Source organism: Ranitomeya imitator, chromosome 2, assembly GCF_032444005.1.
Source record: "Ranitomeya imitator isolate aRanImi1 chromosome 2, aRanImi1.pri, whole genome shotgun sequence".
Lineage (NCBI taxonomy): Eukaryota > Metazoa > Chordata > Amphibia > Anura > Dendrobatidae > Ranitomeya > Ranitomeya imitator.
Window position 1 is genome coordinate 509019926 of NC_091283.1, and position 21471 is coordinate 509041396.

Genomic DNA, 21471 nt, shown 5'->3' on the forward strand with positions numbered 1-21471 from the left:
AATGACATTACCATAACTCCTTCTCATCATATGACGTACGCGACTCCTTTCGCTTCAATGGGCTTCTTGAAGGCCTCCATGCCCCCCAATAATGGTGCTCCTGTGAGGACCAGTGTGTAACTGTACTTCATAAGAGTTTGTGAATTATTATTATTATATTTTTTTTATTATAACTATGCTGCAATACTATGGTGTGCAGTCGGGGCCGGACTGGCCATCGGGTGCCAGTAGTGGGCCGATGCACTCTTCCCCCCCCCCCGTCAGTGCCGCCGCCGCATTCAACTATACCGCCGTCTGACGCCGGTACAGTTGAATGCAATGATGGAGGAGAGGGCGTCTGCTGACGCTCCCTCTCCCATCATTCCGCGCTCTGCCTCTGACACTGCGGGTGCGCGATGACGTCATATCATCGCACACCTGCTGTGTCCCGGGCAGACTGCAGCCGCAGACAGGCAAGAGGAGAGAGGTGTGTGTTTGTGTATGTGTGTGTGTGTGTGTGTGTGTGTTGTTTTTTTTTTTTTGTTTGTTTTCTTTTTTTCCTCTGGACTGTGGGGCCATTATCGGGGGGGGGGGGGGGTGGGGGGGGGGACAGATGAGATGTGGGCTGTGCTAGTCTGTCATTGCCTCAGTTACAGTTGTGTGGGCTGGGCTGTGTATATACTACTGTGTGGGCTGTGCTGTGTATATACTACTGTGTGGGCTGTGCTGTGTATATACTACTGTGTGGGCTGTGCTGTGTATATACTACTGTGTGGGCTGGGCTGTGTATATACTACTGTGTGGGCTGGGCTGTGTATATACTACTGTGTGGGCTGGGCTGTGTATATACTACTGTGTGGGCTGGGCTGTGTATATACTACTGTGTGGGCTGTGCTGTGTATATACTACTGTGTGGGCTGGGCTGTGTATATACTACTGTGTGGGCTGGGCTGTGTATATACTACTGTGTGGGCTGGGCTGTGTATATACTACTGTGTGGGCTGGGCTGTGTATATACTACTGTGTGGGCTGGGCTGTGTATATACTACTGTGTGGGCTGTGCTGTGTATATACTACGGGGGTATACTATATCCTATGGGGGAGGCTGTGATATATACTATTGCGGGGTATATTCTATTCTATGGGGAGGCTCATTTGCATAACCATAGGTTCAAGTCCTTGAAAATCCATTTTTTTTTTCTCTCTTCCTCCCCCAATTGAAAATATATATTTTTTAAAATAACATTTATACATATTTGGTGTTGGGTACTGTAAATTAAAGAAATTTAAAAAAAAAAAAGCTATCTTTCACACTGCTCCACTGACCAAAAAGAAATTAAACTGTGGAAACTTGGAAAATGGCGATACAAGCAAAAGTTTTTTTTTTTTTTTTGTTTTTTTTTCCTGCACAATGAATTGAATGCCACAAAAAGAAAATCCAAAGGAACAATTACAGAATTGTTTTGTTTTTTTTTTTCTACAATTTTACCAATCTTCAATTTGTGTTGTGTTTTTTTTTTTTTTTTTTTTTTTTTTTTCTATTTTCCATTATATCATATCATATAAAATGAATTGTCCTGTTTTTTTCCATGTGACAGTGAGGGCTGCCCCCTTCTGGAGCAGCTGAACATCTCTTGGTGTGATCAGATCAGCAAGGACGGGATCCAGGCTCTGGTAAAGGGCTGTGGGGGGCTGCGGTTTCTATCCCTCAAGGGTTGCACTCAGGTATGACCTACTTTTTTTTCTATTTTCTTTTTTTTTTTTTTTTTTTTCTCTCTGCATTTGATTTGGGGTTAAATCAATTAGGCTACGTTCAGACTAGCGTTGCGCGCCGCTGCGTCGGCGACGCACACAAAAACGCGGCAAAACGCACGCAAAAACGCTGCGTTTTGCGACGCGTGCGTCGTTTTTTGCCGAAAATCGGACGCAAGAAAAATGCAACTTGCTGCGTTTTCTTGGTCCGACGCTAGCGGCAAAAAAGACGCAAGTGTTGCAAAACGCAACACACAAAAATGCATGCGTCCCCCGTGTTAAACATAGGGGCGCATGACGCGTGCGTCGCCGCTGCGTCGCCCGACGCTAAGGCGACGCACACTAGCAGAACGCTAGTGTGAACGTAGCCTTAAAAACCGTCATCTAACGGTAATATTCCTTTAAAAGGGGGTTGTCTGGGTTAACATGAGAAGTCTGCAGTCACTTTGTGTCCCTGCAGACTTGTGAATCTTCTCAGGACACGCTGTGGGGATTCGCCCTGGGAAGGGCGGTCCAGTATGAGATATGCATACTCCTGGGCAGAACCTGTCTGGTGGGTGCAGCCTCGCGCAATACACTCTTAATTTTAGATTGTACAACCCCTTTAAGATAACCAAAATTGTAGAAGCTCCACTGACTTATGGAGATGCTGCCAGGGGAGGTCAGGTGGTCCGATGCCAGAACCGCGTTTATAAAGCTCCTGCTTCAGCATTTGACAATGGCCCTGCAGCATCCTCCCCAGAAGTGTTGCATATCCTGCATAAATCTACAATTGTAACAACCAAATAAACTGGACTTGCAGATTTGTCTTAATCTCTTAAAGGGAAGGTACCGCGTTTGTAGGTCATTAATAAATCACTGTAATGTAGCATAACATGCTGCTATAAGCAAGTTTGAAATGCATGTGAAACAGATTTCATGTGTGTTATGAGTTTAAAGAATGCACTGGGGGCTGACATCTTGGTTTTGCAGCAGTAGCAGGGCACTATCCGTGTCAGATTACGGCACCCCATGGACATAGGGTCAGCGCCGGTCTATTGTCTCCTATCTGTAACATTGCAGCAGCATTAGCAGTGAGCTGGGCACGCCTCTGTGGGCTGCCCAACTCACTGCTGTAGGTGTGACTAGCTGCCATTTTATTATAGCCCTGTGCTATGTGCCGAGCTCCACTTACTCTCCATCGCAGGACAGAAGAAGCGCTCACTGCTCCTCTGTACTCCAGTCCAGGCATGCCCTGGGGCAGACATCCTCTGCTCATATGCTGCCCTGTGTGCTTCTCCTGCTGTGTCTCCGCCTCCCCCTCACACACAGTCCCTGTGATCTCCAGTAAGCTGCACTCACAGCCTGCAGAGAGGGAGGTGACACCTTGAGAGAGAGAGCAGGGCAGCTGACAGGACAGGGATTAAGATGGGGGAAGGGGGATAGCAAGAATGTTATTCACAAAAAATGCTGCTGAGTCCACTGTTCTGCTCCTCTGTAAACAAGCTGTGCCTCTGATGCAGTAACTGCTGGTGATAGCAGGTCACAGGGCAGTCACACACAAAATGGCGCTGTCCTGTGATGCTGCTCTTCATTCTGCCCCAGGGATATTAGACCACCCAAAAGGGGAGGGAAATGGTGATGTCAGCAGTTACTGCCCCAATTTTGCTGCTGGTAAATCTTACTATAGCTGCTTGAGGTCTAAAACGGAAAATGCTCCCCCTAGTGGTAAATATGTATATTTGTAGAAAAATATATAATATTTTTCATATAGAAATGTGTGCAAACATTGCATTAATACATTTTAATTACTATTTTAAGCTTCATTTCACAAAAAAACAAAATACAAGAAAACTGGTGGCACCTTCCCTGTAAGCCCCAAGGGTGGTTTGCACGTTAATGACCGGGCCAATATTTACAATTCTGACCACTGTCCCTTTATGAGGTTATAACTCTGGAACGCTTCAACGGATCCTGGTGATTCTGAGATTGTTTTCTCTTGTACTTCATGATAGTGGTAAAATTTCTTTGATATTACCTGCGTTTATTTGTGAAAAAAATGGGAATTTGGCGAAAATTTTGAAAATTTTGCAATTTTCCAACTTTGCATTTTTATACAATTAAATCACACAGATATCTCACACAAAATACATCAGCACAATTTTGGAACCAAATTTTTTTTTAGTTAGGGAGTTATAAGGGTTAAAAGCTGACCAGAAATTTCTCATTTTTACAACACCATTTTGAGGGGTCTATATGATAGAAAATACCCAGGTGTGACACCATTCTAAAAACTGCACCCCTCAAGGTGCTCGAAACCACATTCGAGAAGTTTATTAACCCTTCAGGTGTTTCACAGGAATTTTTGGAATGTTTAAATAAAAATGAACATTTAACTTTTTTTCACAAATTTACTTCAGCTCCAATTTGTTTTATTTTACCAAGGGTAACAGGAGAAAATGGACCCCAAGAGTTGTTGTACAATTTGTCCTGAGTACGCTGATACCCCATTTGTGGGGGTAAACCACTGTTTGGGTGCATGGCAGAGCTCGGAAGCGAATGAGCGCCATTTGACTTTTCAATGCAAAATTTACTGGAATTGAGATGGGACGCCATGTTGCGTTTGGAGAGCCCCTGATGTGCCTAAACATTGAAACCCCCCAATTATAACTGAAACCCTAATCCAAACACACCCCTATCCCTAATCCCAACGGTAACCCTAATCCCAACCCTATTCCCAACCGTAAATGTAATCCAAACCCTAACCCTAATGGGAAAATGGAAATAAATTCATTTTTTTAAATTTTTCCCTAACTAAGGGGGTGATGAAGGGGGGTTTGATTTACTTTTTATAGCGGGTTTTTTAGCGGATTTTTATGATTGGCACCGTCACACACTAAAAGACGCTTTTTATTGCAAAAAAATTTTTTTGCGTTACCACACTTTGAGAGCTATAATTTTTCCATATTTGGGTCAACAGAGTCATGTGAGGTCTTGTTTTTTGCGGGACGAGTTGACGTTTTTATTGGTAACATTTTCGGGCACGTGACATTTTTTGATCGCTTTTTATTCCGATTTTTGTGAGGCAGAATGACCAAAAATCAGCTATTCATGAATTTCTTTTGGGGGAGGCGTTTACACCGTGCCGCGTTTGGTAAAATGGATAAAGCAGTTTTATTCTTCGGGTCAGTACGATTACAGCGATACCTCATTTATATCCTTCTTTTATGTTTTGGTGCTTTTATACAATAAACTTTTTTATAGAAAAAATTATTTTTTGCATCGCTTTATTCTGAGGACTATAACTTTTTAAATTTTTCTTTGACGTTTTCAGCGGTACCATGGTTATTTATATCAATCTTTTTATTGTTTTTTTTATTTATTTATTTTTTTTTATTTAAAGAAATGTATTTATAGGAAAAAAATAAATATAGATATATAATTTTTTTATTTTTTTTTTTACACATGTGAATATTTTTTATTTTTTATTTTTACATCATAACATTGCTCCGGGGGGGGGAAGGGGCATCATGGTATTGTGTAAGATCGCTGATCTGACACTTTGCTGTGCACTGTCAGATCAGTGATCTGACGTGTACTCCTGGAGGCTTCCCGGCGCCTGCTCTGAGCAGGCGCTGTGAAGCCACCTCCCTGCAGGACCCGGATGCAGCCCTGTGGCCATTTTGGATCCGGGCCTGCTGCAGGGAGGAGGAGGTAAGAGACCCTCGAGCATCGCGTTGCTCCGGGGGTCTCGGGGAAGCACGCAGGGAGCCTCCTCCCTGCACGATGCTTCCCTATACTGCCGGAACACTGCGATCATGTTTGATCGTAGTGTTCCGGGGGTTAAGGTGTCGGGGGTGGTCCGTGACCGCTCTTGGCAGTTAGTGCCGAATGTCAGCTGCGATAGTCAGCTGACACTCGGCCGCCCACCAACCCCCCCCCCTCTGAGCGCAGCTGATCGTGCTGGATGTACTATCCCATCACTGGGAATTAAGTCCCAGGTCACCTTGACGGGATAGTACGCCCAACGGGATTAAGGGGTTAATGACAGCCAATGCGTCTTTTAACTGACCTGAGATATGAGAATAGCCTCCCCACACATGTGACAATCCAGCAGCTGACGGCTGTCCACTATAGCTGACAACTTGCTGTATCAGCCACAGTCAGTGTTTGCACCATCCAAATCTGTTTAACCCTTTAGATGCTGCTGTCAATAGTGACTACATCATTATAAATGGTTAACAGAGTGTGGGGGCTTCCTCTTAATCCCAATTGGTGCCCTCAGATCATGATTGTTTGGTCCTGATGTTTGCCATGGCTATTAATGACCAAATAGCGGCCTTACAGTCTGACAGCTCCAGTAATCTGTTCAGAAGTTAGAGGCATTTAGGTGGTAAAAATACACATTTTCATTTGTCATACCACTTTGCATTAATTCCTGAAAAGCACCTGAAGGGTTAATAAACTACCTGACTGCAGTTTTCAATGTCAGGGGGTGCTGTTTTTAAAATGGTGTAACGTTTCCAATATTAGACCCCTAAAGGCACTTCAAACATGGATAAGTGCCTTTAAAGAAAAAAAAAAAATTGTAAATTTCCTTGAAACAAATGAAAAAATTACTGCTACATTTACTGATGTGGGAAATGTCATTTATTAATAGTTTGCTGTGGTATGACTATCTGGTTTAAATGGGATAATCATTCAAATTGGTTCTTGGAGACAGGAGTACCGCTTCAAGTCCAAGTGGGTGTACTTCGATATTATTCTCTGTGGGCGTGTACTTCTGCTTCCTTTATGACGCTGACCAATCATAAGCAGGCAGCAACAGGGACGTGCAGAAAGACCTGTGATGTCATCAGGGTCACATGACCAGAGGTCATGCCTTAATAAGCACTGTGGTTATATTACACCGCACAGAAGTCCTGGGAGGATCAGCTGGAGTTAATGGCTGCACACTTTGGTGGAATAGAAAACAAAGAAAAACTTTATTCTGCTACCACAATTCTATGGTGTCCAGTTCAATATAAAAAATAAATGTGGTGACGGGTCCTCTCCTGAGGGGGCTGAACCAGTGTTTAGCTTGGTGTCTGGAGGAGCAGACATCGCACATCATGGCAGAGGAGTTCTTGGCAGGCTGGTCAGGGCACCAGATCCGATTCCTTCTGCTCCTCTGGCCATGGGGCAGTGCAGTAACGCTTGATAAGTGGTTTGCTTTGCAATGATGGTGTCTTAATTTCAGCTAAGGACAACATCTTCAAGATCCCTGAATAGCCTGCAAGTAGGCCTTCTAAGTAGGCCAGGGTCCTCACTGCTCCAGCACGCTGTCACTTGTTTGTCTCATCCACACAGTTTTAGCCTGTGTGCACACGTTCAGGATCTTTCGCGTTTTTTTTCGCTATAAAAACGCGATTTAAAGACACATGTATGCATCCCATCATTTATAATGAATTCCGCAATTTTTGTGCATATGTCGCGTTTTTTTCACTGAAAAAAACGCATTGCGGTAAAACGCAGCATGTTCATTAATTTTGCTGATTATTTTTTATTTTTTTTTATTTTTGCGTTTTTCCCACGATATTATTGCATTGGGAGCCTCCAGGAAAAAACCCACGAAAAACATGAAAAAAATGCATGCGGATTTCTTGCATTAAATATCCGGTTTTGTTCAGGAAATTTCTGCAAGAAATCCTGACGTGTGCACATAGCCTTAAGGCTGAGCCATCGGACTCTGGTTTGGACAGTTATTCTCTGATACTTTCTTCCAAGCTGTCCACCATAGTCTTGTCAATGACAGTTTGCAGGTACAGGCCCTTCTCCTGCCTTTCTCTACCAGCTAACACTTCTATTGTGTGTGCCATGATGTCTTATCCTTCCAGGTCTGCAACAGCTAAATGCCTTTTCCTGAAGTGGGTCCGTTTGCTTCTTCAGAGTAAAGGTACCTTCACACATAACGATATAGTTGCTTTTTGTGACGTAGCAACGATATCGTTAAGGAAATTGTTATGTGTGACAGCGACCAACGATCAGGCCCCTGCTGGGAGATCATTGGTCGCTGAGGAAAGTCCAGAACTTTATTTCGTCGCTGGATCTCCCGCTGACATCGCTGGATCGGCGTGTGTGACGCCGATCCAGCGATGTCTTCACTGGTAACCAGGGTAAACATCGGGTAACTAAGCGCAGGGCCGCGCTTAGTAACCCGATGTTTACCCTGGTTACCAGCATAAACGTTAAAAAAACAAACACTACATACTTACCTTCAGCTGTCTGTCCCCGGCGCTCTGCTTCTCTGCACTCCTCCTGCATCCTGTGTCAGCTCCGGCCGGCCGGAAAGCACAGCGGTGACGTCACCTCTCTGCTTTCCGGCTGACTGGCGCTGACAGTGCAGAGGAAAGCGGAGCGCCGGAGGACAGACAGCTGAAGGTAAGTATGTAGTGTTTGTTTTTTTAACGTTTATGCTGGTAACCATGGTAAACATCGGGTTACTAAGCACGGCCCTGCGCTTAGTAACCCGATGTTTACCCTGGTTACCGGGGACCTCGGGATCGTTGGTCGCTGGAGAGCTGTCTGTGTGACAGCTCTCCAGCGACCAAACAGCGACGCTGCAGCGATCGACATCGTTCTCGGTATCGCTGCTGCATCGCTTATTGTGAAGGTACCTTAATGTTTCGGGTCTACCCTTTGAGGACTGAAAATACTGCTCAAACGCCATGATAGACCACCTTGGCTTTACTGCAAGCCATAGACAAAAGCCTTATCAATCCTGAATGATTGTCTTGCTGGGCTATCTTTTTCATGACAAGTTTTGTCTAATCTGTCTTAAAACATTATCCTGCTAAAGGTACCTTCACACTAAACGACGCTGCAGCGATCCAGACAACGATCCGGATCGCTGCAGCGTCGCTGGAGAGCTGTCACACAGACCGCTCTCCAGCGACCAACGATGCCGGTAACCAGGGTAAACATCGGGTTACTAAGCGCAGGTTCGCGCTTAGTAACCCGATGTTTACCCTGGATACCATCCTAAAAGTAAAAAAAAACAAACGCTACATACTTTCCTACCGCTGTCTGTCCCCGGCGCTCTGCTTCTCTGTACTGGCTGTGAGCACAGCGGCCGGAAAGCAGAGCGGTGACGTCACCGCTCTGCTTTCCGGCTGCTGTGCTCACAGTGAGTGCAGGAAAGCACAGCGCCGGGGACAGACAGCCGAAGGTAAGTATGTAGCGTTTGTTTTTTTTTTACTTTTAGGATGGTATCCAGGGTAAACATCGGGTTACTAAGCGCGGCCCTGCGCTTAGTAACCCGATGTTTACCCTGGTTACCAGCGAAGACATCGCTGAATCGGTGTCACACACGTCGATTCAGCGATGTCAGCGGGAGTCCAGCGACCAAAGAAAGTGCTGGCCCTCTAGCCCCGACCAACGACATCACAGCAGGATTCTGATCGCTGCTGCGTGTCAAACTGAACGATATCGCTAGCGAGGACGCTGCAACGTCACGGATCGCTAGCGATATCGTTTAGTGTGAAGGTACCTTAAGAGCTGTCCCTATTCCTCAACATTTCCCACAGGACAAGGCCCAAAAAGATTACAGAGATCTTCCTCTGGACAGCACCTTTCGTGGGGTACGTCGTAACTGCTTGTGGGTTCCTCATCGTAAGGCCACGTTCACATGTTCAGTATTTGGTCAGTATTTTACCTCAGTATGTGTAAGCCAAAACCAGGAGTGGAACAATCGGAGGAAAAGTATAATAGAAACATATGCACCACTAAGGTATCTGTCACCCACTCCTGGTTTTGGCTGAGACATACTGATGTAAAAAACTGAACATGTGAACGTGGCTTAACATTAGAGCAGCAAATTCCTAACTCTTTTCTGTGGGAAGTATAGACCCTTCCTTATCAGCATATATTGCCCTTTAATGTCTTGGGGTTTGATCCATTTTTTTTTCTGGGCATCGAGACAGGATTTTGTTTTATTCGCTTGATATTTTATATGGGCAGTGTTGCCCAGATTTCATGCAAGTCTTTTGCTCTCTTTCCATGAGGTTTGTTCAGCTCCGCCTCAGACTGGCTGTTTTGATCCATCCTCTAGACAGTCTTGCCGAGGTTGTCTTCACACCTCTGTCCTTTTCTGGAATGAGCGAGGTATCTAGCCCTAGCCTGGTTGTTGTTTTCGAACTCCGCTATATCTGTGCCCTTCCTATTTGTATTTTCTACATCACTATGGGTAGGCACAAGGGTACGTTTCATCCATTTTCCATACCTGGACCTCATGATGAGGGCGTCCTTACCTTGCCTGACCTCGGCTATCCTCAACTCCAGTTCAGACAAGGACCATTTGTTTTTCGGGGAAAAACTCTTCTCCCTTCAATAGATTGTCCGGCTGTTTCCAGCATACATGCAAGTTGTTTCCTTCGTTGTGTTTTTTTTTTTTTTTTTATAAATATGAGCGTTGGTCCTCTTGATCTTTCTTGGACTTTTTTTTTTTTTTTTCACAGCTCCATACTCCACCCCTTCAATTTATTTATTTATTTTTTTTTATCCCACCTACCATCTTTCTCCGTGATACAAGTTAGCAACATTTTGGGTAACATCGTTATTGTTCTTTGGTCACTTCGTGGTTCTCCAACAGTGATCTCTCTACCCCAGGGTGACACTAGCCACTCTTTTTTCCAAAACTATTGTTGGTTGTATTTCAGATGGGCTCTCCTGCGACTTATTGGTTCAAGTCATATGGACTCCACCCTAATCCATTCTCCTCTCGATTCTCGATCTGCATGAACAGGCCCACCTTCTTGTCAGGGGTTGAATAAGCAATGCCAATCCACTTGACTACCTTAAGGTCTTGCAGCAACTCGGTCATTTCATAATTTTTCATAAAAATCTGTTTCACATGGGTGTAACACAGTCTGGGCCTTTTAGATAACAGTCTGATTCATTCTGGTCGCAGATTGAAGATTTGGTATGATTTAATTAACAGGGGCAGATCTCCCAGTTCTGTAAATGCTGAGCTCTGTATTACCTCACCCACACCACAGATTGGCAGCTTTCTGCCTATGCACAGTGTACACAGAAAGCCACCAATTGTTGAGGGTGGGTTGTTCACAGCTCATGAATATGAGTATAACAGTCTTGTATGTGGATAATAATTTTACATGTCTCCTTTTGTTTGCCTCCTGTGTAGCTAGAAGATGAAGCTCTTAAGTATATTGGATCACACTGTCCAGAGCTTGTTACATTAAATCTACAGGCGTGTTCAGTAAGTGGACTTGAGATTCAAAGGTTGCATGTGTAATTATCACTGTCTGCTAGGTAACTTGAAGAATCTCCCAAATAAAGTGTCTTAACTGTCAGTGAGGAGCCATCTAATTTTATTGGGTATGGATGGGTAAGTCTCAGCCACTGAAGTAACGTGAAGCTCTTGGTCTTCAATGTAAAAAATTAACTTTTTTTATGTCGTTATTAGTAGTGGCCTAACTAATATAGGGCAAAAGTATCTTCTGAGGCCACTCAGGCTCCTCGATCCAGCTACAACTACTGCACTTTCAGTATAGTCACACACCTTGTCTGGGCCACACACAGTTATTTACACTCCTAAACATAGAATTTGCAACACTAAGAATTATTTAAATCAATGGACATGTTGATGATGGAATAAATGGAAGCAAAATTCTCAAAACTTCTTGATTATTCATTGTCGAGTATGAGTGCCTCGCACAGAATTCCCTGCACTTAAACGCATTGGTTGCTATCAAAAAAGTTATTAATGGTTGTCTGAGGAATGTTCTTAAATTTAGAATGCACTTGGGCACACTAATTGTCAAAATCCGCTGCTGGCAGCTACCTTTGCAATTGCTGATCAATGACGTCTCAGACACTGTAGACCAAGGTAGCAGGTTTAAGCCAACGCAGTCTGCTCACATTAGTACAAGTAATAGCCTGGCTTTGATGTGTTAAACAACGTCTTAAGGGACACTTTGAAGAAATGGCTGTACAATTGGTTCCAAGCTGTGTGAGTATTTCTGCACAGCTTGCTCATACTCCAGATACTGAATGAATCAAGCTGTTTTGACATTTTTGTTTCCATTTTTTTTTCATGATCTGCATATCATTAGCATGTCTATCAATCTTGTGATTTCCATAAATCCATGACTTTTCCTTCTTGTTGTTGGAATTTCAATGTTAAGTGTAGATTCCGATTCAACTAGTCACAAAAAAGCCTAATATGTAAGAGGAGACAGCACAAGAAATGACCGTGTTGAAATCTCGATTAGATTTTCCTTTTAATCACATTGTCGTTTACTATGCGATAATCTCATCAAAATCAATAATTGGGTTGGATACATTTTTATGCAGGTCCGATTAAATATGGGAGTGCCTGATGTCCTGGATTAGTGATCTCCAATATGTTAATCGCCAGCTTTTAGAAAACCGCTATTGCCGTAATTCCAGCTGGAATTTTACATTTTGCAAAAGCTGTAGAGCCACAGGTTGGAGACCGATGATCTGAACCATTTAAGATTGGCGATTATTGGTTGGGAAAATGATGCTTGGTAAATCCAGCCTGACATGGGGTCACTTAAAGGGGGTTTTCAATGCCGAAATACATTTGATGGTTTTAAAAGAATAAATGAAGACATACTCTCCTTTGATACAGCACAGGCGGCTGTGGAGGTCTGCGCCAGCTCCAGAAGCCACTTTTGTATGGATGTTTCAGGACTGCTGGAGCCGATGATGGTTTTCTGGTGAGTCGCTCATCTAGTCTCCTGACCACTGCAGAGGTCCTGTGACTTGTGGATGGAGCAGACATGCCTTCCAATGCTGGGGCAGACCTCCGGGGCTGGATCTGTGGGGAGTGCTCTCCAGCTGGTTTGATATTGAGGTACTTAGATTTTTAGGGTTCCTTCTATTCACCTCCCTGTCTATAACCTATCTGAGGTCTGTCTTATAACCCCACTCTCTAAATCTGGTGACACCTGACTCTTCCATCCCTGCCCACTCGCCTGGGCCCAAGCCACGGCAGCGCTGCTTTTAGCTCATGTCCCAGCTCTCACTGCCTCTGTCCCAGCAGCAAATAACGGATGACGGTCTCATCACGATTTGCCGTGGATGCCACAAGCTGCAATCTCTCTGTGCCTCCGGCTGCTCCAACATCACAGACTCCATTCTTAATGCACTGGGACAGAACTGCCCCCGGCTCAGGTAACGGGCAGGGTTGAATTGTATATACACAGTTACTGAGGCAGAAATGTATATATTCCCCTCCCTATCCCATATAGAGCAATATTCTACACTTTACTGACACCATTCAGGGGTAAAATGATTAATTTGCTTTATTTAAATGGTAGGACCTAATGAATAGAATAAACTATTTCCAATAAAATACTACTCTTCATCTAAATGAATTATTTGAAAAGAAAATAATTTTTCAGGGTCTAAAAGGGTAGTCCAGGGCTTAAATATTGAAGATCTATCAGATCGACGGACGTCTAGTAGCATTTAACAGTTGTTTGCAGGTACACAATGGCCGGAAATAATTTGTGTACAGAGCAGGGACACCACAGGTCCATACTTTATAGTGGCTATTCTTGGCTAAGCGCCCGTACATTTCAGTAGGAGCTGAGCTGCAGTACCTGGAATGGCCACTACAACGTGTATGGAGCTGAGGTGTTGCCGCTCTGTACACTATTTGTCTTTGGCTACCGAGGGGAAGAGGGCCCACAAATGATTGTCGGACGCACTGTCAGTTACTTATTGATTGCCTAAGTGCTTTCACATTCAGATAGATCTCTACACTTATCCTATCCTCCATTTTTAAGAAGTCACGGGGTTGTTCAGTAATTTTTTATTAGTGGTTTATCCTTGGATTGGTCATCAATATCAGATCTGTGGAGAACCCCCGCCAATCAACCAGTTTCTGGCTCCGGCGGTAGCAGAAGAGCACAGCTCTGCTAACTGTATAGTGGCTGCAGTGAGGTACTGTAGATCCAGTCCTGTTCATTCCTTCAATAGCCATGCATGTGCAGTACCCACTGTGGCCACTATACAGTTGATGGAGCTATACTGTTCTGCTCAGATACTGATGACATCCAGACACCGCTGGAATCGCGAACAGCTGATCTGTGGCAGTGCCAGATGTCGCACGCCCACGGATCTGATATTGATAAGCTACCCTAAGGATTAAATCGTCTTTCTAAAAGTAGTGGACAAACCCTTTTTAAAGTGCTTTTCCTTCCAGCTTACTCGGGTGTAGTATTATGTAGAGTAGTTTCATCCTTTTTATTAACTAGTTTTGTTGCTGCATTATGTAACATGTATTGTAGGCTGTCCACTATATAACATTTGATGACCTATCCTTAGGATAGGTCATCAATGTCTGATCGGTGGAGGTGCTACACGCAGCTATCCCCCCCCCCGATCAGCTGTTCTTGGTGGCTGGATGTGCTCATATCGGTAGGGGAGGATGTGCCTTACCTGGCCGTTGCCCCGATCAGTAGATTGAGCAGCTCCGTAACTGAGCCCTTCCGGCCGACTACTGGAACAGGTGATCGGTGGGTGCCGGGTCGGACATTGATGACCTCTCCCAAAGAGAGGTCATCATTGTTAAACTAGTGACAATCTCTTTTAAATTGTGTACAGGTCCATGCCCTGCTGGCCTTGGCCAGTTTGGTGAATTTTTCAAAAGGAAGCTTACAAAAAAAAAAAAAAAAAAGATTCCCAAGGTCCAGGCATTAAAGGAATCTCCAATTAAATCTAATACGTTGGGGAGGTAGTAAATGATCCTGAACCCAGAAAGATGACTCTGTAACTAATTACAGTATTATCAGGGGGAAAGTGTCCTTCAGTTTCCACCATTGTGTTCAGTGCAATCACTGAGGATTATGAGAACTGTGGGGCTTTGCACTAAAAGTTAATTTCTGTAGCCATGATAGACGTATAAGCGGTGACCGGAGCAGTTATCATGATGCCGGAAATCCAATATTGTTGGTGGCCATGAATGTTGTCTATATTACGTACATATAATATGTTATATATTTTTTTTTCTTGCAGAATACTTGAAGTAGCTCGATGTTCACAGCTGACAGATCTGGGGTTCACCACTCTTGCAAAAGTAAGGCTGGTGATTTCTGCTACGGCATTCATATTGGTGGTCTTACCTGCTTTGTTTTCTATGTCCTTACGTCATCTAGGGTGGGGAATAATCTGTTCTACCTGTCAAAATGCTATAGGGGAAATTGGTGACAGATCAGATGACACTCCATGTATACAATGACCATGAGTCTTATGGTGCACTCAGTGCTGTGTGCCGGTAGGATATTCTGAGTCTGATCCTCGGCAGGGCTCCCCATGGGGTAGCGCACTAGGGAGACTTAAAGACATTAGTCTGTTCATCCTTCTGTGGCATCTGGTAAATGAGATCCATTGCAGGCAAGGGCATCCGTACTAGGTAAACCGTTAATGTTCCTCCGTTGTAGCTTTGTGCTAGGTTTAAGTTGGTTGTTTTTCACTATAGTATAACCCATTTTCTTGGGGTTGTGAGACATCAGGTCCATAGCAATCAGTCTGACTCAACCCAAGGTCATTTTGTCGCGAAGGTGAGATACACTTGACAGCACTAAAACCTTCCTCTTTTTTTCCCCCACTTCTTAGAACTGCCATGAGTTGGAGAAGATGGATCTTGAGGAATGTGTACAGGTGAGCTGTCACCTGCCTGAGACTGGGGATTACATGACCTTAGGTTTCTGTGTGGACGCGTGTTAAAAAAAAAAAATACTAACATCCCCACTGTTCTGCTGCAGATCACAGACAGCACTCTCATCCAGCTCTCCATACACTGTCCACGGCTGCAGGTGCTGGTAAGTATTACAAGTAATTGTGTCTGAACCCAGCAGCATACACTCCAAACTATTAGTCTTTCTATGGAAGTCTTAAGTACGAAGCTAAAATATATCACACAGGTACGTATTATTCATTATTGGTGTTGTACCTAAAAGTAACATTTCGGCACTTTTTGATCTAGTACAGCACATGTAATTAATGAGGAAAAATGTAAAGGCTCTTGTATGTCTTGTACAGTTGATTTGCCATTTTTTAGTTGTCAGTTTATTAATTGTAAAGTACTGCGGAATATGTTGGCGTTCTAGCAATAAAATGTATTCATTCTTCGCCTCTTATATGGTTTCCCCTAAAGCAGGCTACACTTCCCATGATAACTTTTTAATGGAAATACCCATTTAACAACAACGTTGATGCAATAGGCAGAAACTCCAAAACAAGTATAAATCAAGCGATAATAGTGTATTTAACCCATGAAAAATGCTTTTATTTATACTATGTTAAAACGAAACAAAATCAATTTAATAAAGAAACTAAAGCAGAGGCTGCTGTCCTTGGGCAGAGACAATTCACAAAATTCCGGGTGTTGGTTTGGATATCATAGCCTAAACTAATGATTCAATCCTTCCAGGATACATATCCCACAAAAATTTATGGTAGGCACATAAAAAAAGAAAAGACTTGCATGGTGTGACCACTGGTGTGTTGTCTCCACTGCCCCAACGCACGTTTTGATGTTATCTTCATCAGGATGCATGTGTTGGGGAGGTGGTGGACATCATTAAATAGAAAAAGCTAACGTATCAGTGTGCTTACTCAAAGAGGTGTGTTAGTCACATGCTCCTCTGTGTGTGTGTGTCTTGTGTCTGGTTAATTTACATTAATGGTAAGTTTTGGGGCAGGGAATCCTCCTTTTTCCCAAGATGCCTCCAAGCTTTGCAGGGAAATTTTATCATGGATATATGGGACATAAGTGATCAGTTACTGCTGTCGGCTGACTTTCACACTGCAAATTCCAGTTTCTTATGCGTTGCAGCTTCGACCTTCCTCTGCTGTCTTCTGCTTGTGATGGGTTTCTCTCTGTTGGCTCTTATAAGCAGGAGGGACGGGCTGAATTTGCATCTCGTAGAAATACACAGAAAATTCTGTGCACAGAGCGCTGTGGACTATTTTTCTGACTTGGCAAGAGAGCCGTGATCTAGTAGACAAATCCATACAATGTTATCTTTGGATACATTGGGGGCATTTATATCAAGGAGAAGGGTAAGGAAGAGTTTGAGGGCTGTCGAGGGATTATGGGTCATGATGGCAGCCCATCAACTGCAGGTAGTGAGAGATTGACCCCCTATACATGAGTTTGTACAGAACTGGTGGTCAGACTGGGATTGCACACACACCGAAATCTTATGAGACTAGTCTTCACTTCACACGTCTTCTGTTTTATGATCTATTTCTGTCTTTGGCTTCAAAAACTGCCTAAAGATACTTGAATATGGAAACGTATCCTAAAGACTGAAGACTAAAAAGCTTCTCCTTGCACTGCTTCTGTTGACAGGTCTCTGCATACATACACATTAGTGATGAGTGAGTGTACTGGTTGCTCGGGTGACCTCCGAGTATTTGACTGCTCGGAGATTAAGTTTTCATTGCTTCAGCAGCATGATTTACAGCTATTAGCCAGCTTGATTACATGTGGGGATTACCTGGCAACCTCCACATGTACTCAGCCTGGCTAATAGCTGTAAATCATTCAGCTGCTGTGATAACTAAATATCCGAACTCTAACAAATACTCGGAGGTCATCCGAGCGTGCTCGGAAAAACCTGAGCAACGAGTATACTCGCTCATCACTAATACACATATGATTTGTGCTGTAGCCTATTGCTGCATGTAGTTTGTCATGAGAAATCAAATAAATCATATCCAAATCAAGCTAGAAGTGCACTGTGGGCATGTCAAAGTTACATAGTTTCTTCCATTATCACTCCCCTAGTGTTCTAGCGGCCTAATTTGCGTACGACTTCTATACTAGATCCCCATGGCCTGTACATTGGATTTCTACGGGGAAAAAAGTGTTACAATGTTCCCTTTTAAGGGTATCTTTAAATGGATTAGTGTGGACCCCAGTATCTGTGAACTATGACGATCCTCAGCGATCTTACCCTGTTGATGGGTGCTCAGTTTTCATGAAAAAGGTTGTCCCATAAACAGATATTTAAGTTGTTTTTTTTTTTTTTTTTCTTTTGTTAGTTGTTGTAACTGAGATGTAGCTTTATATATAAAGGGAAGTCCATCTATTGTTTTTCTGCACACAGAGCCTATCCCACTGCGAGTTAATAACTGATGATGGGATCCGTCACCTGGGCAATGGTGCCTGTGCCCATGATCGCCTGGAGGTCATCGAGTTAGATAATTGTCCTCTAATTACCGATGCATCCCTTGAGCACCTCAAAAGTTGCCAGAGTTTGGAACGTATTGAGTTGTATGACTGCCAACAAATATCAAGGGCTGGAATCAAGAGGCTGCGGGTGAGCGTAACATTTTTTGGAATTTTTATTTTTGGGATACTTTTATTATTCACTACTCTTCTAATCTATTTGTACCCAACCTTCTTCTTTTTCCAGACACATCTCCCCAACATCAAAGTCCATGCCTACTTTGCTCCAGTCACACCCCCTCCTTCAGTAGGGGGCAGCAGGCAACGGTTCTGCAGATGCTGTGCCATCCTATGAGAAGAGACACACTTTTGGGTCTCCTCCCACCACACCTGTGTGGGTTTAGAGGTGGACTCATTCAAAGGACAATGCGCCAGCTTACTGAGGTGATGGTGGGTGGAGGTGAGACTTCCCTCCCGTATGTAAGACGCACATGCCCACTACGGACAAGGCAGGGTCCAGCAACCCACACAAGTTCGTGTTTTGTTATTTTTATTTTATTTTATTTTTTTCATTTTTTATTTTCTTGTTACGTTATTCAGACTGGTGGAAAATTGAAGAGAGAAAGGTAACACTCCAGGATATTACTCCTCAACAATGGAATGGGAGGATATTTACAATTTTGTGGTCTGGACCTACGACCTTTTTAGGCCCTATCCGCCTAGTCCTCTCGTGGTTAATGGGCAACCTTGTAAGGATGGGGGAGGGGGCATCTGTCCGTTTTGGTGGGAGAAGGTATCGACCTTTTCTCTATGGCTTTGATTTGAGTTAGGACCCGGTTTTCCCCTTGCTGTAGTACCAGAGGAGACCATGTGGACTCGGGAGCAATGATAAATATTCAAGGACCTAATCTAATTGCTCCAGCGCTGAATTCCACATCTAACCGTGGCAGTGCAACAGGGAAGCGGCTGCGGGCAACCACCATGCACCCTTCTTGCCCTCCCCCCAGGTTGCACATGTTAGACTCTCTCGAATCATCATAATGCATTCCCCAACAAATGAAATGGAAATTTAAAAAAAAGATACAAGAAAGGAGTTAAATATTATATAGACTTTGTACAATATATAATTTTAATGATATGATGGGATGCTCCCCCCTCACGTGGATGTGATAATGATGCCAATTACAGAAGTAAAAATGGAAGCAGAAGACCATGTTCAGTTACTAAATGTCTTCTCGCCTGTGTATGTGTCTGGCTTCATGTGTTCGAGAGCTGCCAAAGCTTTTTTTTTTTTTTTTTTTTTGTGTGGTTGTGGGCTGCAGTATTAGCCTTTGTTCATCCTGTGCGTCTTGGCTGCTGCAGTAAAGTTTGACATTATAGTGAAGGGGAAAAGAAAAAAAAATGCAGCAGAAATCTACACCTATAGACAATGGCCTATCTTTTACTACTTATTTATCTTGTGTTTTTTTTTTTTTTTGCTTTTTTCTTTTTTTTTTAAGGGGGCAATACATGGGTAAAATTGTAGTACTGCAGTCCTTTTCATGTGTTACCGTTCACAATGATATGAGTCATAAAGTGACGTACTTTGTATTTATTAATGAGTTGCACCATTTTTAATTTTGTCCAGTTACCTGTACTACAACTTTGACTGGGTTGAACTTTTTGGGCACAAAATACTGGCAAACATGTACTTACAACCAGTTAAGCACCTATAACCTATTGTGTAAGTATATTATATATTACACATAGTACGCCATTTTGATAAATTTAGCAGAACTTGCCCCATATTACGGTTTAATTTTCCACCCATCCATTATACTTGTGGTGCTATCAATGAATGGGCATCTGTATTGTTGATGTTGGCACAATGAGAACGTAACCTTGTGTATTGCGTTAGTGATTGCAGACTGAAAGGCCAAGTTCACACATTGTGGTGGGTTTGTTGTAAACTGTTAAAAATCTGTGCTGATTTAAGGCGGTGCGATAAAATTCAACCCTTTGCTATGCCCCAGATTTTTTTTTTTTTCTCTCCAAATTTTGCTACCGATATTACCTGTTTTTCTAATACATTATAGGATTTTGGCAAGCCATCAACTGTGGGTTAAGGGTATGGTATGACCCTGCGCCAAATGGGGGCTCCATTTTACATTTTCCTTTTTCTACCGTAACTCCAGCTGCCTCTGCTGAGAAAATACCGTGATCTAGTGCTTTGCTATGATTGCAAGCTGCTCCTTACCCAACTACAGTCGTGACCAAAAGTTTTGAGACTAACACTAATTTTAGTTTTCATAGTTTAATGCTTCAGTGTTTTTTTTTTGTTTTTAGATCTTTTGGGCCAATGTTTCTGTGGTTACTGAAGTACAAGTATCAGCCTTACATGTCTTCAAACTTTTATTGACAAATACATGAATTTTTTGCAAAAACTCATTATTTACAGTGGTGATCCTAATTTTTCAAGACTTGTGCAATTTTCCCTGGCAGCTGGAATTCAGTTTCTGTGCCAAATCCTGACAGCTGACAACACATTCTTGTCTAATCACAATTTGTTTTTTTTTTTTGTTTTAGTTTCTCACCACTGGTTGTTAAAGTTAGGCCGGCCTCACACTAGCGTGTTTTATGGACGTAAGAGAGGTGCTGAAAATACGGATTGCATATGGTACAATGATTCTCTATGGCCCAGCTCCTATCTGCCGTATTTTACTGATCCGTATTATACGGTGTTCTACGGCTGTAGAAAATCGCAGCATGCTGCGTTTGTCACCGTATTGCGCAAAAAATACGTCAATGAAAGTCAATGGGGGCCAGAAAAATACGGATTACACACGGCCTAACAGTGTGACGTGCGAGAAATACGCAGCAGTGTTCTATAGAAAAGCTGGCAATTCAGTGCGGTGTACAGTAAAATCACACTGACAGGTTAGAATAGAATAGCTAAAATAGGTGTCTACACATAGGATAGGGGTGTGTATGTATATGTGTGTGTATATGTATGTATATGTATGTATATATATGTATATGTATATATATATATATATATATATATATATATATATATATATATATATATATATATATATATATATATATATAAAAATAAATATATATATATATATATATATATATATATATATATATATATATATATATATATATATATATATATATATATATATATATATATATATATATATATATATATATATATATATATATATATATATTACTTTTTTTTTTTTTTTTTTCTGGTGGATGCGCCTATTCTGGCACTTGGCCACTCTCTTCCCATTCCCGTGTAGCGGTGGGATATGGGGTAATGAAGGGTTAATGTCACCTTGCTATTGTAAGGTGACATTAAGCCAGATTAATAATGGAGAGGCATCAATTATGACACCTATCCATTATTAATCCAATAGTATGAAATGGTTAAAAACCCACACATTATTACAAAGTCTTTTAATGAAATAAATACACAGGTTTTTGTAATATTTTATTATACTGGTAATCCACCTGAAGACCCTCGTTCTGTAAAAAAGGTAAAATAAACAAACAAT

The 21471-nt window shown here is 42.6% G+C and overlaps 1 protein-coding gene across 2 annotated transcripts in view; it reads left to right on the top strand.

Annotated features, from left to right (window-relative positions):
• FBXL20 (F-box and leucine rich repeat protein 20) overlaps window positions 1–19148 on the top strand; it is a 34051-nt gene extending 14903 nt beyond the window's left edge. The window contains exons 8-15 of one of the 2 annotated variants that reach the window (XM_069751670.1): window positions 1578–1704; window positions 10892–10966; window positions 12779–12909; window positions 14758–14818; window positions 15358–15402; window positions 15507–15563; window positions 17859–18071; window positions 18168–19148. In XM_069751670.1, coding sequence (XP_069607771.1) covers window positions 1578–1704; window positions 10892–10966; window positions 12779–12909; window positions 14758–14818; window positions 15358–15402; window positions 15507–15563; window positions 17859–18071; window positions 18168–18275 — 817 coding nt within the window. In that variant the 3' untranslated portion in view covers window positions 18276–19148. Of the gene's footprint in view, window positions 1–1577; window positions 1705–10891; window positions 10967–12775; window positions 12910–14757; window positions 14819–15357; window positions 15403–15506; window positions 15564–17858; window positions 18072–18167 lie in introns of both variants that reach the window. The other variant, XM_069751669.1, reaches the window with a different exon arrangement.
• The last annotated feature ends 2323 nt before the right edge of the window (window positions 19149–21471 follow it).